This window comes from Lepidochelys kempii, chromosome 11 (assembly GCF_965140285.1).
Source record: "Lepidochelys kempii isolate rLepKem1 chromosome 11, rLepKem1.hap1, whole genome shotgun sequence".
Lineage (NCBI taxonomy): Eukaryota > Metazoa > Chordata > Testudines > Cheloniidae > Lepidochelys > Lepidochelys kempii.
The window spans coordinates 79,894,250-79,908,945 of record NC_136390.1 but is presented as its reverse complement, the minus strand read 5'-3'; the positions used below and the strand labels follow the sequence as shown (position 1 = coordinate 79,908,945).

Below are 14,696 nucleotides of genomic sequence, written 5' to 3'. Positions count from 1 at the left end.
AGTCTGGCCGAGCAGCCCTGACCTTGTCCCTGGTGCGGATGTGTTCCAGGACAGGGATTACTGCACTATTTCCCCCAGAGTTGCTAAGCACCCACAACGCCCATTAGCTGCAGTGAGAGCTGTGGATGCTCAGCACCTTTGCAAATCAAGCCCCTTGTACTGTGGTCCCTACTGTGAGGGAGCCGAATCTGAGACGTTAATCTCTGTGCTTCAGTTTCCGCAGAGGTAGACAGCAGGGGTAGCCCATCTACTGCCCAAAGTGACAGTGACGCAGTTAAGGGCTACACAGCAAAATAACTCTGGGGAAGGTCCAAAGAATCACCCCATTATGGGCCCCCCCAACGCCTCCGCTCAGCGCTCTGTTAGGGGTGTGTTCTTGGTGGACAGAAGTCCCTTACAGTGGGGGGCGGGGCATGTGGCACACAACTGTGGGGCAGACCCACTCAAAAATGCTAAGGCTGGCTCTGGTGTGGGGCTCTCAAATACTAGCAGCCAGTGGAAACAATCCAGCTCGCTCTGGGCACTGACGAAGGAAGCACACCCGGGAAGTACAGCCATCACCTTCTCCGCCACCAGGAAATCACAACGGTGCAGTGAGAAGAGACGGCAGCAAACTGTGCAAGGCATTTCTCCGGCTGCACACAGGCTTTGAAGCTTCTGAATAGACTTACGAAGTTTGAACCAAGCAAAGACCCCGATGAGCTAAGAGAGACTCCATGCTTTGAACCAGTACCAGCAGCAAAACAGTTACTGGGCTGTGCACCCATCTGGTGTCCCAGTGTTTGTGACCGTGAGCAATCAGTACCCCAGCTATGCCACAAAATGGAGCAGAGAAAGCGATTTTGGTGCAAACTTAAAAGGGGGTTATTTCCCCTAACGCCAGAGCTGTGATCTCCAGCCCTGCTGCACAGAGCCATCCAGAAGCACAGGGAGTGTATGGGTGTGAAGGGGAGATACAACTCCGAAGGGACTCAGGAGAGCCTGCAGCCGTGGGGTGCACAGCTCAAGCGGTGGGGAAGCCAGGTCCTCACTGGAGCACCTTTCCTGGAAACCCACCCACAATCACCCCCCACTCCCCCAGTGGGCTGTTGGCCCAAGCCCTGCAGGGGGCTGGGCTGCGGAGGTGTCATGCTGGAGAAGAGGTGCTCAGGGATAAGCAGGATCCAGCCTGCTTAGAATCATAGAATCATAGAATATCAGGGTTGGAAGGAACCTCAGGAGGTCATCTAGTCCAACCCCCTGCTCAAAAGCAGGACCCATACCCAATTAAATCATCCCAGTCAGGGCTTTGTCAAGCCTGACCTTAAAAACTTCTAAGGAAGGAGATTCCACCACCTCCCTAGGTAACGCATTCCAGTGTTTCACCACCCTCCTAGTGAAAAAGTTTTTCCTAATATCCAACCTAAACCTCCCCCACTGCAACTTGAGACCATTATTCCTTGTCCTGTCCTCTTCCACCACTGAGAATAGTCTAGAACCATCCTCTCTGGAACCACCTCTCAGGTAGTTGAAAGCAGCTATCAAATCCCCCCTCATTCTTCTCTTCCTCAGACTAAACAATCCCAGTTCCCTCAGCCTCTCCTCATAACTCATGTGTTCCAGACCCCTAATAATTTTTGTTGCCCTTCGCTGGGCTCTCTCCAATTTATCCACATCCTTCTTGTAGTGTGGGGCCCAAAACTGGACACACTACTCCAGATGAGGCCTCACCAATGTCGAATAGAAGGGAACGATCACGTCCCTCGATCTGCTCGCTATGCCCCTACTTATACATCCCAAAATGCCATTGGCCTTCTTGGCAACAAGGGCACACTGCTGACTCATATCCAGCTTCTCGTCCACTGTCACCCCTAGGTCCTTTTCCGCAGAACTGCTGCCTAGCCATTCGGTCCCTAGTCTGTAGCTGTGCATTGGGTTCTTCCGTCCTAAGTGCAGGACCCTGCACTTATCCTTATTGAACCTCATCAGATTTCTTTTGGCCCAATCCTCCAATTTGTCTAGGTCCCTCTGTATCCTGTCCCCCCCTCCAGCGTATCTACCACTCCTCCCAGTTTAGTATCATCCCCAAATTTGCTGAGAGTGCAATCCACACCATCCTCCAGATCATTTATGAAGATATTGAACAAAACCGGCCCCAGGACCGACCCTTGGGGCACTCCACTTGACACCGGCTGCCAACTAGACATGGAGCCATTGATCACTACCCGTTGAGCCCGACAATCTAGCCAGCTTTCTACCCACCTTATGGTGCATTCATCCAGCCCATACTTCCTTAACTTGCTGACAAGAATACTGTGGGAGACCGTGTCAAAAGCTTTGCTAAAGCTTGTCAGGCTTTAAAGATGGGCGCCAAGAAGGTCACTCAGGCCACTAGCGCACGGAGCAGCGGGGTAGGTGATGTCAGGGAGCAACACCCCTGAGCACACAGGCAGCTCCTCTTTGCTCCACCTGCAGCTCCCAAGGGACCTGAGCGCATAGCCGTAGCCCCCGAGGACCCAGGCTGGAGCCGTGCAATGCAGACAGGTGACAGATGGCAGTTTCCTGCAACTCCCGGACAGATAGTGCTGAACGAAGTTCAACTTTACTGAATGAAGTTTACACACCATTGTGGGCCAGAGATTGTATGTAATTCTCTGGGGGAGGGGGACCACAGCCCTCCTGGGACTAAGCACAGTGAGGGGGGTTAGGAAAATTCACTCAGGTTGTCAAACCTCCACAGAGCTCCCACCGCCTGGAGGGAGACTCACATAGACTGGTTCAGACTGGATTCTCCAGGGACCAACAGGCAGAGAAAGGACTTTCAGTTAAATAGCCTGAGTTAAAACTGACTCTGATCATAGAATCATAGAAGATTTGGGTTGGAAGAGACTTCAGGAGGTCATCTAGTCCAACCTCTTGCTCAAAGCAGGACCAATCCCCAACCAAACCATCCCAGCCAGGGCTTTGTCAAGCCTGACCTTAAAAACTTCTAAGGAAGGAGATTCCACCACCTCCCTAGGTAACGCATTCCAGTGCTTCGCCACCCTCTTAGTAAAAAAGTTTTCCTAATATCCAACCTAGACCTCCCCCACTGCAACTTGAGACCACTACTCCTTGTTCTGTCATTTGCTACTACTGAGAACAGTCTAGAGCCATCCTCTTTGGAATTCCCTTTCAGGTAGTTGAAAGCAGCTATCAAATCCCCCCTCATCCTTCTCTTCTGCAGACTAAACAATCCCAGTTCCCTCAGCCTCTCCTCATAAGTCATGTGTTCCAGTCCCCTAATAATTTTTGTTGCCCTCCACTGGATGCTTTCCAATTTTTTCACATCCTTCTTGTAGTGTGGGGCCCAAAACTGGACACAGTACTCCAGATGAGGCCTCACCAATAGAGGGGAACAATCTTGATTGTTCCCAGCTTCTCATCCACTGTAATCCCCAGGTCCTTTTCTGCAGAACTGCTGCTTAGCCAGTTGGTCCCCAGCCTGTAGCAGTGCCTGGGATTCGTCCATGCAAACAGACAAGATCTCTGGCCCAAAGTGGGTCCCAATCCTTGGGGAAGGGTAGGAAGGACTTTGGCCCCATAAAACTGGGTGTTCTGGTTCTGAGCAGAAGGCGCTATGAACTTGTAACCACAGGAAAACCCCTGGGGAGGTAGGAAGGACTGTCCACCAGCCAGGATCCTTGTTGGAATCAGGGGGTGATCTCTAGTGGCTTATTACCATGTGTGTAGGGCTTCTATTGTTTTAATTTTCTCTGTAAGGCTTTTACCTTAAGAATAAATGTACTTGCTTAGAAAGAGCTGTGTGGTAACTGAACTGGGGCCATTTCACTATTTACCACCTCTGAAGAGAAAAGTAAGGAGAATTCACAATGTAGGTAGGGAGCAGGCAACCTGGAAATACCCGGCTCAGGAGGGAGAGAGGCACCGGTCTTCATGCAAGAGAGGCAACAGCAGATGTCTAAGAGTGGGTGTTCTGGATGCCTCAGAAGGGAAATTCAGGTGCAATTGCCCTACACTGTGACAGTCTACCTGAAAAGGGAAGATGCAGCCTTCTGGCCTGAGCATGCATGATCAAATGCATTTCCCTACACCGCTATCCCGACATCCAGCAGCAGCTGAAGATACAGGTGCCTCACTCTGAAGACTTAGTGACTCTGCAGGGAGCAGAAAGAACCAACACACTTCATAGAGGTCCCCCAGCCTATCAGGGCATCTCAGTCTTGTGTGGATCCAGACCCAGTCAACTCCTCCTCCTCCTCCAAGCCTCAAACCCGGCAAGACCCAGGGCCAGCCAATCAATTGTGTAAGCAAATGGAACCAACTGGAGCTAAATGTCTGAACTCAAAAGAAGTGGCTTTTTGGTCACAAATTATGCAGGACGTTAGGAACAGCAAACTCACAGCGTTCATGCCTTGTCCATAGAATGGTACCACGGCGTGGGCGGCGTCTCCCATCAGCACACACCGGGAGGTGATGTGGTATGAAGAGCACTTCACAGAGATCATGGCCTGGGGTGGCAGCAAAAAGTAATCACGCTGCAGCTCTTGCCTTCAGCCAAAACAATAGAAAGTTTGCATGAAATGTGTGATGTCATCATTGGAGACGAGAGAATCAGTCATCGATGTAATACGTACTGTGCCAGGATTCGAAATCAAACCTTTACATTGGGGTACTTGTGCTCAAAGTTGTGGGAAACCTGAACAGCTAGATCATTAACTTCAACCCAGGGGATTAAGCAGCCGCATGCCGCAGAATGTAATGGTAATTTAATGGAGGCAGACATTTGCTGTTCCCCATCAGGTAGTATATTACTATACAGCTAGATATTCGTATTTAACACTATCCCTCATGTTTGTGGTCCTGCTTACACTGCATCCCTTTACAGCAGTGGTCTCCAATCTTTTTAAGCACAAGATCACTTTTTGAATTTAAGAGCAACTCAGGATCTACCCCCATTTCCCCAAGGTCCCGCCCCTTCCCTGCGGCCCTGCCCTGCTCACTCCATCCCCCCTCCCTCGCTCTCCCCCACCCTCACTCTCACCAGGCTGGGGCAGGGGGTGCGGGCTCTGGGCTGGGGCCGAGGGGTTTGGAGTGTGGGAGGGGGCTCCGGACTCAGCCTGGGGCACAGGGTTGGGGTGCAGGAGGGGGTGAGGGGTGCGAGCTTTGGGAGGGAGTTTGGGTGCAGGAGGGGGCTCCGGGTTGGGGTGCAGGAGGGGATTTGGGATGCGGGCTCTGGGAGGGGGCTCAGGGCTGGGGCAGGAGGTTGGGTTGCAGGAGGGGGTGTGGGGTGCAGGAGGAGGTACTGGGGGTTGGGGTGCAGGAGGGGTGTGGGCTCTCGCCAGGTGGCACTTACCTGGGGCAGCTCCCGGGCAGCTCCCAGACAGTGCATTTATTAATATGTTGAATAGGACTGGTCTCAGTACAGACCCCTGGGGGACACCACTATTTATATCTCTTAATTCTGAAAACTGACCGTTTATTCCTATCCTTTGTTTCCTATCTTTTAACCAGTTACCGATCCATGAGAGGACCTTCCCTGTTATCCCATGACAGCTTACTTTGCGTAAGAGCCTTTGGTGAGCGATCTTGTCAAAGGCTTTTTGAAAATCTGAGTTCACTATATCCACTGAATCACCCTTGTGCACATTCTTGTTGATCCCCTAAAAAAATTCTAGTAGATTAGTGAGACATGATTTCACTTTACAAAAACCATGTTGAATTCTTCCCCAACAAATCGTGTTCATAGAATCATAGAAGATTTGGGTTGGAAGAGACCTCAGGAGGTCATCTAGTCCAACCCCCTGCTCAAAGCAGGACCAACCCCAACTAAATCATCCCAGCCAGGGCTTTGTCAAGCTGGGGCTTAAAAACCTCTAAGGAAGGAGATTCCACCATCTCCTTAGGTAACCCATTCCAGTGCTTCACCACCCTCCTAGTGAAACAATTTTTCCTAATATCCAACCTAGACCTCCCCCACTGGAACTTGAAACCATTGCTCCTTGTTCTGTCATCTGCCACCACTGAGAACAGTCTAGATACATCCTCTTTGGAACCCCCCTTCAGATAGTGGGGGGCTGCTGTTAGGATACAGATATTCAGGTCTATCTCTAAAGGCCTAAGAATTTAGGTGTATTCTTATCACTTAGCTAGTTATAGAGGTACAAAACAAGATCAAAATCACAGTCTGCCTGTTTATAGGCCTTCTCTCACTATGATAGTCTAAGGGCATGTTCTTAGGCTAAGGTCTCTGGCTAAGCAGCAGAGGTAGCCATAAGCTGGGAAGTACATGGTCACATCCTTACATTCCAAACTGGTCACACTGAAATAAGGTGCTATTGGGCTGTTAGGAATACAATCCTGTCCTGATAATGCCTGTCACCTCCAGAGAAAGGGAAGAGCCTAGAAGATGTAAATGTAAAGTAAAAGTAAATGTAAAATGTAAATGTAAATGTAAAAGTAAACTTAGTTTCATAGCATCCTGTCTGGCAAGAACTCACTTACCAATAGCTGGGATGTAAAATCCTCATTTCTTTCTTGTTCTATCACTGTAGTCTCCACTTCCCTATTGTTTGTCTGTATAATCTCTGTCTGGTTCTGTGATTGTCTCTGTCTGCTGTATAATTAATTTTGCTGGGTGTAAACTAATTAAGGTGGTGGGATATAATTGGTTAAATAATCATGTTACAATATGTTAGGATTGGTTAGTTAAATTTCAGGAAAATGATTGGTTTAGGTATAGCTAAGCAGAACTCAAGCTTTACTATATAGTTTGCAGTCAATCAAGAAGTAAGGGGGGGAATGGGAACGAGGAATGGGATAGGGAATGGGGGTGGGGGAATTGGAATCATGTTTTGCTAAGGGGGGAATGGGAACAGGGACACAGGCAAGGCTCTGTGGTGTCAGGGCTGGGAAGGGGTGATACTAAGGCAGGAAACTGGAATCATGCTTGCTGGAAGTTCACCCCAATAAACATCAAATTGTTTGCACCTTCAGACTTCGGGTATTGTTGCTCTCTGTTCATGCGAGAAGGACCAGGGAAGTAAGCGGGTGAAAGAATAAGCCCCCTAACAGCTGCTATCAAATCTCCCCTCACTCTTCTCTTCTGCAGACTAAATAAGCCCAGTTCCCTCAACCTCTCCTCATAAGTCATGCGCCCCAGCCCCTGAGGGAAGTGGCCAGGGCAGGGACTGCAGTCTGCCACTGAGACCAGTGGCTAGAACCTGGTCTGCAGCCTGCCACTGAGGCAAGTGGCTGGACAGATGACTGCTGGCCCCTGGAAAGGGGGAGGAGAAAACCGAGTGGGGCACAGCTGAAGGGCTGTGTCCAGAAGAGGACACCGTAGTCCTGAGAGTGACACAGGTCCTGATGACTGAAGCAACAGCGGCGAGATGCCAATAGATGAAGGCGCACCGGCAAACCAGAGCTAATTCCCACAACGGCCAGAGGAGGTGCCATGGTGGTGAGTCCTGCCCCGTCACACTCCGGTTTAGGAATCTCCTTCATATTCTCAGCCGTGAAGACCGATGCAAAGAATTCATTTAGTTTCTCCGCAATGGCCTTATCGTCCTTGAGTGCTCCTTTAGCATCTCCATTGTCCAGTGGCCCCACTGGTTGGTCTGCAGGCTTCCTGCTTCTCATGTACTTAAAAAAATGTTTGCTGTTACGTTTTGTGTCTTTGGCTAGCTGTTCTTTAAATTCTTTTTTGGCCTTCCTAATGATATTTTACACTTTATGTGCCAGAGTTTTTGCTCCTTTCTATTTTCTTCGCTAGGATTTAACTTCCACGGTTTAAAGGATGCCTTTTTGCCTCTCACTGCTTCTTTTACTTTGTTGTTTAGCCACGGTGGCACTTTTTGGATTCTCTTACTATGAGTTAGGTGGGAGAGCACCTGTTTTCCCCAGCTCGGGAGCCACTAGCAGAGACAGGCCCCGCCCTGAAGCCTGCATTTAGGCACCCAACTCTGTGAGGGAAGTGGGGCTTTGCACGCACCTCTCTTGTCGGCATCTCCCATTGGCTTGCTGACGCAGCGCCCGCCTTGCGTGTGGCCTTTTATGGACGCCCGCCCCAGCGCCTGTCTCTCCCTATGTGTCGTGTAGGACCCTGGGTGCCTCGCTTGGGCTGTGGGAATTGCAGGACGCTCCTGGGGTTTCTGAGGCCCCTGGAAGTGAGGCGTGGTGACACTGAGCACTGCAGTGCCTACTCCTACTCCCAGAAGCTGCCCCCATCATCTTGATGGGCCTTCGCACCAGGACCCACTGCCCTGGCAGCCTTGTCACCAGTGCAGCTGATGACTCCCGAGCGCAGAAGGAGGAGGGTGCGCTGGGCCAAGCACCCCAGTCAAGCAAAGACACCCACTGTGGCTGAGGTAAGTCCTGAGGGGGCCCTGCTGCCCCCAAGAGGAGGGGAGCCTGTGCCAGTTCCCGAAATATGCCATCGCAGGCTGGCCCATGGGCCCTCCTGCACTGGGAGATCTGCCCAACTCAGGAGCGGGTGAGGGACGTTGCCAGTGGGGAAGGAGGGTCCAGTGGTTAGGGTATCAGGCTGGTAGCTGGGAGATCCAGCTTCAATACACTGCTCCGCCACAGGCTCTCTGTGTGACTTTGGGCAAGTCACTCAGTTTCTCTGTGCCTCAGTTTCCCACCTGTCAAAGGGGAGCTGTGAGGATAAGCACATTAAAGATGGCAAGGCACTCAGATACTGCGCTGATGGGGGCCTGCGTTAGGCTTATACACCACCCGGGTCCTGAGGGCTAATGGGTGCGTCAGCCCGCAGCTAACCTAGCCCTTGGCACCTAGAGGGGTGTTAAGTAGGTCAGTCACCAGGGCCACCTGGAAAGGAGACCGACTTCCATACAAGGCCGGAAAGAGTTCCTGGAGGGAGGCGGTTGGGTGGGCGTGTCTCTCAGGGGATGGCTACAGCCATGGGAGGGGTGTTCTGTCGCTGTGGTAAATCCCCTCCCATGAGAGGCCGGTGCTAGGCTGACTCTCTGCCAACCCAGCGGTGTCTGCTCTGAGTTACCTCTTCAGGGGGGTAGGTTTCCCCTGAGGGACGGAGCTAGGTCAGCCAAGTTTTAGGTAGAGGCCAGGCCTGGGAAGGAGCAGAGTAGCTGGGCAGGACTGACGCTCCAGCCCAGGAAGAGCCAAAGGGTTGAGGTTTGGGATCTGTTGGAGGACTGTGAGTTGTGGCCTGGAGGGAGGGGTGCAGTCCCAAAGCTCAGGGAGCCTGAGGGGGTACAGGGACAGGGGTACAGGGCCTGGGAAGGGCCTGCTGACGAGGTCTGGTAGGAAGAGGCCCAGGGAGGTAGCAGGGGATGGGTTTGAAGAGACAGACAGTGCCTGCTCACTGCAGGGTTCCTAGGCTGGAACCCAGAGGGGAAGGGGGGCCTGGGTCCCTCTACCAGCCGCCAGGGAAGGTGGCATGAAAATCCCCCTGATACAAGGGGATAGGGACTTCTGAAAGCCCTGGGACGAGAAGGTGTTTGGGGCCTGGCTCTGGGCCCTGTGGTTCTAAAACCTGATGTGAGGGTGTTGGACTTTCTGTTACCCTGAATGGACAGGGTGGAAATAAAACATGACCTGGCTGGACAGCCAAATCACGAGGAGGGGCAGCAGGGTGACCAGACGTCCCGATAAAATTGGGACTGTCCCGACATTTAGTTGTTTGTCCCGCATCCCGACCGATGTACGGTCGGGACGCCATTTGTCCCGATATTTTGCTTCGGCGGCACTCCGGCTTTTATTTTTTTTGCTTGGGGCAGCAAAACCGAGAGCCGGCCCTGGTGGGGGCGTGAGCCTGTGGATGCCCCCCCCCCCCCGCCATGTGTCCTGATATTTTGTTCTTGTCATCTGGTCACCCTAAGGGGCAGACCACTGCAGGGCAGAGCAACCACAGGCCAGGGTGCTAGAGAGGAAAGAGCTGCTACCCCATGCTCAGCCACCAGGGGGTGCCCCAGCCATGAGTCGACTCTTCCACACGGCCAGGTAGGTCGAAGGGCGGATAAGGGGCCAGTTCTGAATCTGCCGGAGAGAATCTGGCCTGGTTACAGCTCCCCTGATTCTCATGACACACCCGCCCCAGCAGGCTGCTCTGGCTTGCACCAGCTAATGGGACCCTAAGTGCAGCTGGAGCCCATAACGCCCTTTCTGCTCTGGGCTGAGTGGAGTGGATGGTGCAGAGGGCAAGTCGGGCATCCCTTATGCCGGGCGGACTCTCGGCTGCCTTTTGGCCCCTTTGTACCACCTGAGGATCACAAAAGGGATGCAGTTGAGAACCGGGCCCATTGTCTTTTCCACAGGGCCCCTGCCTCATTCAGTGCTCAGGGCAGACTCTGCTGAGGGAATGAGGCAGGAATTCAATGCTTTGTTTTATTCATGTTCTTCAGTGTGTTGTTTCTGCCTCGTTCCCAGTGCACTAGTGCCCCCGGGCTCTGAATACAGAAATATTCATTCCCTCATTCTCTGAGGAGCTTCTCTTGCCACTCGTCACCACAGAACCTGAGTGCCTCCCCGCCACTGCGGGAGAAAAACGAGTGGCCAGTGTGGAAAATGTTCTCTGATGAAGTAACTCACGCTCTCCCACTAGTCTCTCGGGAAGGCAGCTGTGTAAAGCTGGAGACTGGTCTGTAGGTGGCAGCAAGGATGCACATCACACTGACTTCTCTGGAAATCAGGGCCCAGTTAGGGGATATTGGAGTCAGCGACAGGTGTCACGTATCTCATTGTTCTGCTAGCAAAAGGGCAATGTCAGGACCAGCCCAGCGGGATTTAAAAATGACACCTCTGATAATCAGCCCTCAGGGGGTCAAACTGGCCACCCAGCGAATGAGGAGCACGCAGTTAGTGGCCACCGGTGACAAGGTTGGTTTCACAGCATCACGCAGAAATTCTGTGGCAGGGTCAGAGATGGAAGCCAGTTGTCTGAACCATAAGACTGTCCCTTCTCCTCTGGCAATCCCTGACTTACTCACTACACACCTTCCAACTTCTGCAACAAATGAGACAGGGTCCTACAGGCACCAGCCTCCTTCACTGCACAGCCCGGATTCAGTCCTGAGCAGATCCATCCTTGGGCACTGAATGAAGCAAAGGTCTTGTTGCAAAACGGTATGTGATTGTGTAATAATGACTGTGTCGTAATGCACATGCACAAGGGGGATGAATTAAGGTGGCTCAGCGACCTTAATTCTGGCATTTCCTACCTTCGGAGAGCTTGACTTTGCAATGTTCTTTGGACATTGGTGGGTTTTGTATGTAATTGTGCCAGAGTGGCACATGTCCATATGAATTGTGTTCTCCACTTCGTATTGTGTGCTGAACTTGTCTAAACTTGCCCAAGGCAGCCTATTGAATGGCATTCCAGAGAGCTGCACTGCCCAGAAAAGGAGTTTCACAGAAAAGTCACTAAGACCACAATCTGGGGTTATCAGCTTGACTGGCTCTCAACTACTGGCTCACCCCTATGGATCAATGGGCTTTTCTACACAGATGGGGCAAACGTGACTGGGGAGGGGGCTGGAACCTTCTCACTGAGCACATGGTTAAAAAACAACAGACTCTATTTAAGGGTGGGGTGCCGCTGACCATCACCACCTGCAAGCAAGAGACACAGGAGAGGAGGAACTCTGCCTAGCCTGAAATATGGAGACACCTTGGACTCACAGGAGGGGTGAGATCAGTCTGGAGTACCTCAGAACTTTTATTTTCTGAAGACCTGTAACTCATTAGTGCTTACGAATACAATGACGGTGGTTAAGCCAGTCCTTGGCTAAGCCCTGTTCCTTGCTTTCCTGCAATGTTGTCCCTGAAGGGGTTAAGCTAGAAGCCAGAGTGACCACAGGAAGGTGGAGCTCTGGGGGGCTTGGGAGATCTGAGGCACTGGTTCCAGAGGCTGGAGCGGCTGGAACCCCGAGTTCCATGTCTCAAAGATGGGCTCAGAAAAGAGGTCAGAGCCTGGGACTGTACGTTATGGACCCAGAGCTGGGAATGGGGACTAGACTCTGCCCAGATCCAGCTACCTTGGAAGCACATGGGACCTTGTGGTTGGGTCTGCTTGCTACAGACTGATGGCCCTACGCTGCAGTAATGGGCCAGGCTGGGACAGTGACTTTCTAGGTTTTCAATAAAGGAAAATGGACAAAGCAGACATTCAATCATGTGCAGCCAAATGGCCCTCACACGTGTTGTCACCTAGGGCCTTCAGATCCAGAGCTCCGACCTCTACCATTGAGCTAAAGCATTAATTGTTAGCAGTAGGAGGCTGTTATCCCCAACATGGTCCAGTGGGGTATGTGACATACACCTGGCCAGTCACTAGAAGGATATGTGATATCGACACCTGGCCAGTGGATTACGTAACTGGTAGATTTAAGTTGAATGCTGGGAATCAGAACTCCTGGGTTCTGTTTCTGGCTGTGAGAGTGGCATGTGGTCTAATGACTACAGACAGCATAGCTTATCACCTGGTGAAGGGCAGCCTGACCTTCCATCTTGTTATGCCAGTTGGAAGTACAAATCAGACTTCAGTCTCTTCTCCTACCCATCCGTTCTGCAATATATCTGGTGTCTAGAGAAATACAGAGCTCCACTCCCAACGAACCTGTAACGTCCTGTACTTGTCACTTGAGGCAGAGTCCCTGCTGATCCGCACTAGAGTATGAAGTCACCAGCCCCACGTGAGCACTCGAGTGCTAGACATGTGCTTGTTGCTTTACGGCAGTGCACTAATTAACAAAGAAACACCAGAAATAACACTTACGCTCCTATGAGGGGAATTGAATCCGGGAAGTAGGTTTGGAAGAAATCCAGCACTTGATCGCCTGTCGTGAGCCGTTCAAAATCCTCGAAGGGCATGAAGAGCGTGCAGGTGAACGACTTATCCTGTGGGTTGAAAGGGAAATGCAAAGAGATGCTGAGAGGGTCGAGATGAGCCCTGTGTGCTTGGAGATGCAGCACAGAGCTCAGCTGGTGACCCAGCGAGGGAGGCAAACAGCTCAGCTTGGAAAGGGGGTGAGGACTATGTTCTGGGCCAAGGTGTTCGAAGCACCGCAGGCCGGCAGAGGTACTCTGAGAAAACGAGACCCACACGCAGCTAAGCAGCGATTTATTGGCTTTATTGAAGGTTAGTGACACACCCGCAACGGGGACTCCAAGCGTTGCTGTCACGGAGGCGGAGAAGCCAGCACACCGGAGCTGTGCCTGGGACGGAGTCTGACGAAGGGGTGAACAGCGAGCCATAACAAGCAGTACACAGAAACAGCTTGTGAATATATAATTAGGTACTTCCCTAAAGGGGCTTTCCGCTACCTGGCAACAGGCCATGCAAGGCAGACACAACCGGCCTAAAACCCGTTCAAGGTGGTTCTCCATGGCCTGCAGTGACCGGGCGGCCTCGAGAAAGCGGAAGTTCCCTAGCTAGGCCGTAACAAAGTCTTCCGCAGTCCCTTACAGACTGCGACAGCTGCCCCATTTCCCGTCTTGCTTTTGTCATGGATTGTTTGTATCCTCATAGCGCCCACAACGGTCTCGGCATGCACCAAGTGCCGAGGACAGGCCTGTCCCCGAGCACACACAAGCCGCAGACAGGGAGGAAAGGGGGGAGAAGGAGCTAGAGCACAGATTGGTCATGGCCATGACTTGGTGGGGCAGGTGATGGCGGGTGCGGTACAGGGGAATTGGGGGTGGGTAGAGAGTGGGAGAAGTGGGAAAGGAGGGAGTGGAGCTCAGTGCTGGAGTGTATCAGTGCAGGGATCCGCTGGTGAGGCTGGCAGGAGGAGCATGCTGTCCTGTGCAGCAGGACGGGGGAGGCCTGTTAGGGAGGGGGCACTGGAAAGGCCCAGTTTGTTCGCCAAGCCTTCTGCCAGTAGGATGGGCTGGCTCTGGCTTGCTCCTGCCAAAGTCAGTGACCAAACTGCATTACTTCCAAAGGAACAGGAGCAGGCCCTTTGCTTTTGTCTGCACCCGCATTATGGAGCATTCTCTTCACCCATGTGCCAGGGGCTGGAATCCCCAGCAGACCCAGCTACCCAAAGAACATTTATCATTGCACCAGGTGTACATTGCACCAGGTGTATCATTGCACCAGGTGTATCATTGGACCTGGCCGTCTGCCCATGTGCATTCATGGTCATAGCTTTTCAGGGCAGGAGGGAGCACTCTGACCTTCTGCGGAGCACAGGTCATATACTGAATGCAGCCCTCTGGAGAGCAGCTTGGACCTCGTCTCCATCTGCCTTACTTTGGAGTAAGGGAACTGAACCTAGTGCCATGTTCCATAATAGTCTCAGCCCCACATTCTGGGACCTGGCACCATTGCCAAGTTCACCAGAAGGGTTGGTGTGAGGGTCCAGCACAGGGAGGCAGCAGTCGGGGGAGTTCTGACATTGCGGGCATTTGCCATCAGGAGTTTCTAAAGAGGAGTTGGGTTAAAGTGCCGATGAGCTGCAGGGAGGATCCAGGCTGTATCTGCATGGGCTAGGTGTGTCCTGCCAGCCTCTGTGGGGCTGCTGTTTCCACTTCCTGCTGTTCCTCCCCCACTCGCGTATTGCTAGACCGCTTGCTAGCCGTGTGTTATGCACTGCCGCCAGGCCCAGCTTTGTGTCAATTGGGGGTCAGGCCCTTTCACACAGGGTCTGCACTTTCCTGGTCTGTTCCACAGAGGGTCAGATTGTGGTTGGCCTTTACGTGGGAATGGGGCACAACCAGGAGAGACCTCTCCC

At 52.3% G+C, this 14,696-nt stretch overlaps 1 protein-coding gene across 3 annotated transcripts in view; it reads right to left on the bottom strand.

The window, feature by feature from the left end:
* Positions 1–14,696, bottom strand: part of KMO (kynurenine 3-monooxygenase) — a 45,946-nt gene that overhangs the window by 9,997 nt on the left and 21,253 nt on the right. For all 3 annotated transcript variants that reach the window (XM_073306961.2, XM_073306963.2, XM_073306962.2), the window contains 2 exons: positions 12,737–12,858; positions 4,383–4,530 (listed from right to left, as the gene is read on the bottom strand). In XM_073306961.2, the coding sequence (XP_073163062.2) occupies positions 4,383–4,530; positions 12,737–12,858 (270 nt within the window). The remainder of the gene's footprint in view (positions 1–4,382; positions 4,531–12,736; positions 12,859–14,696) is intronic.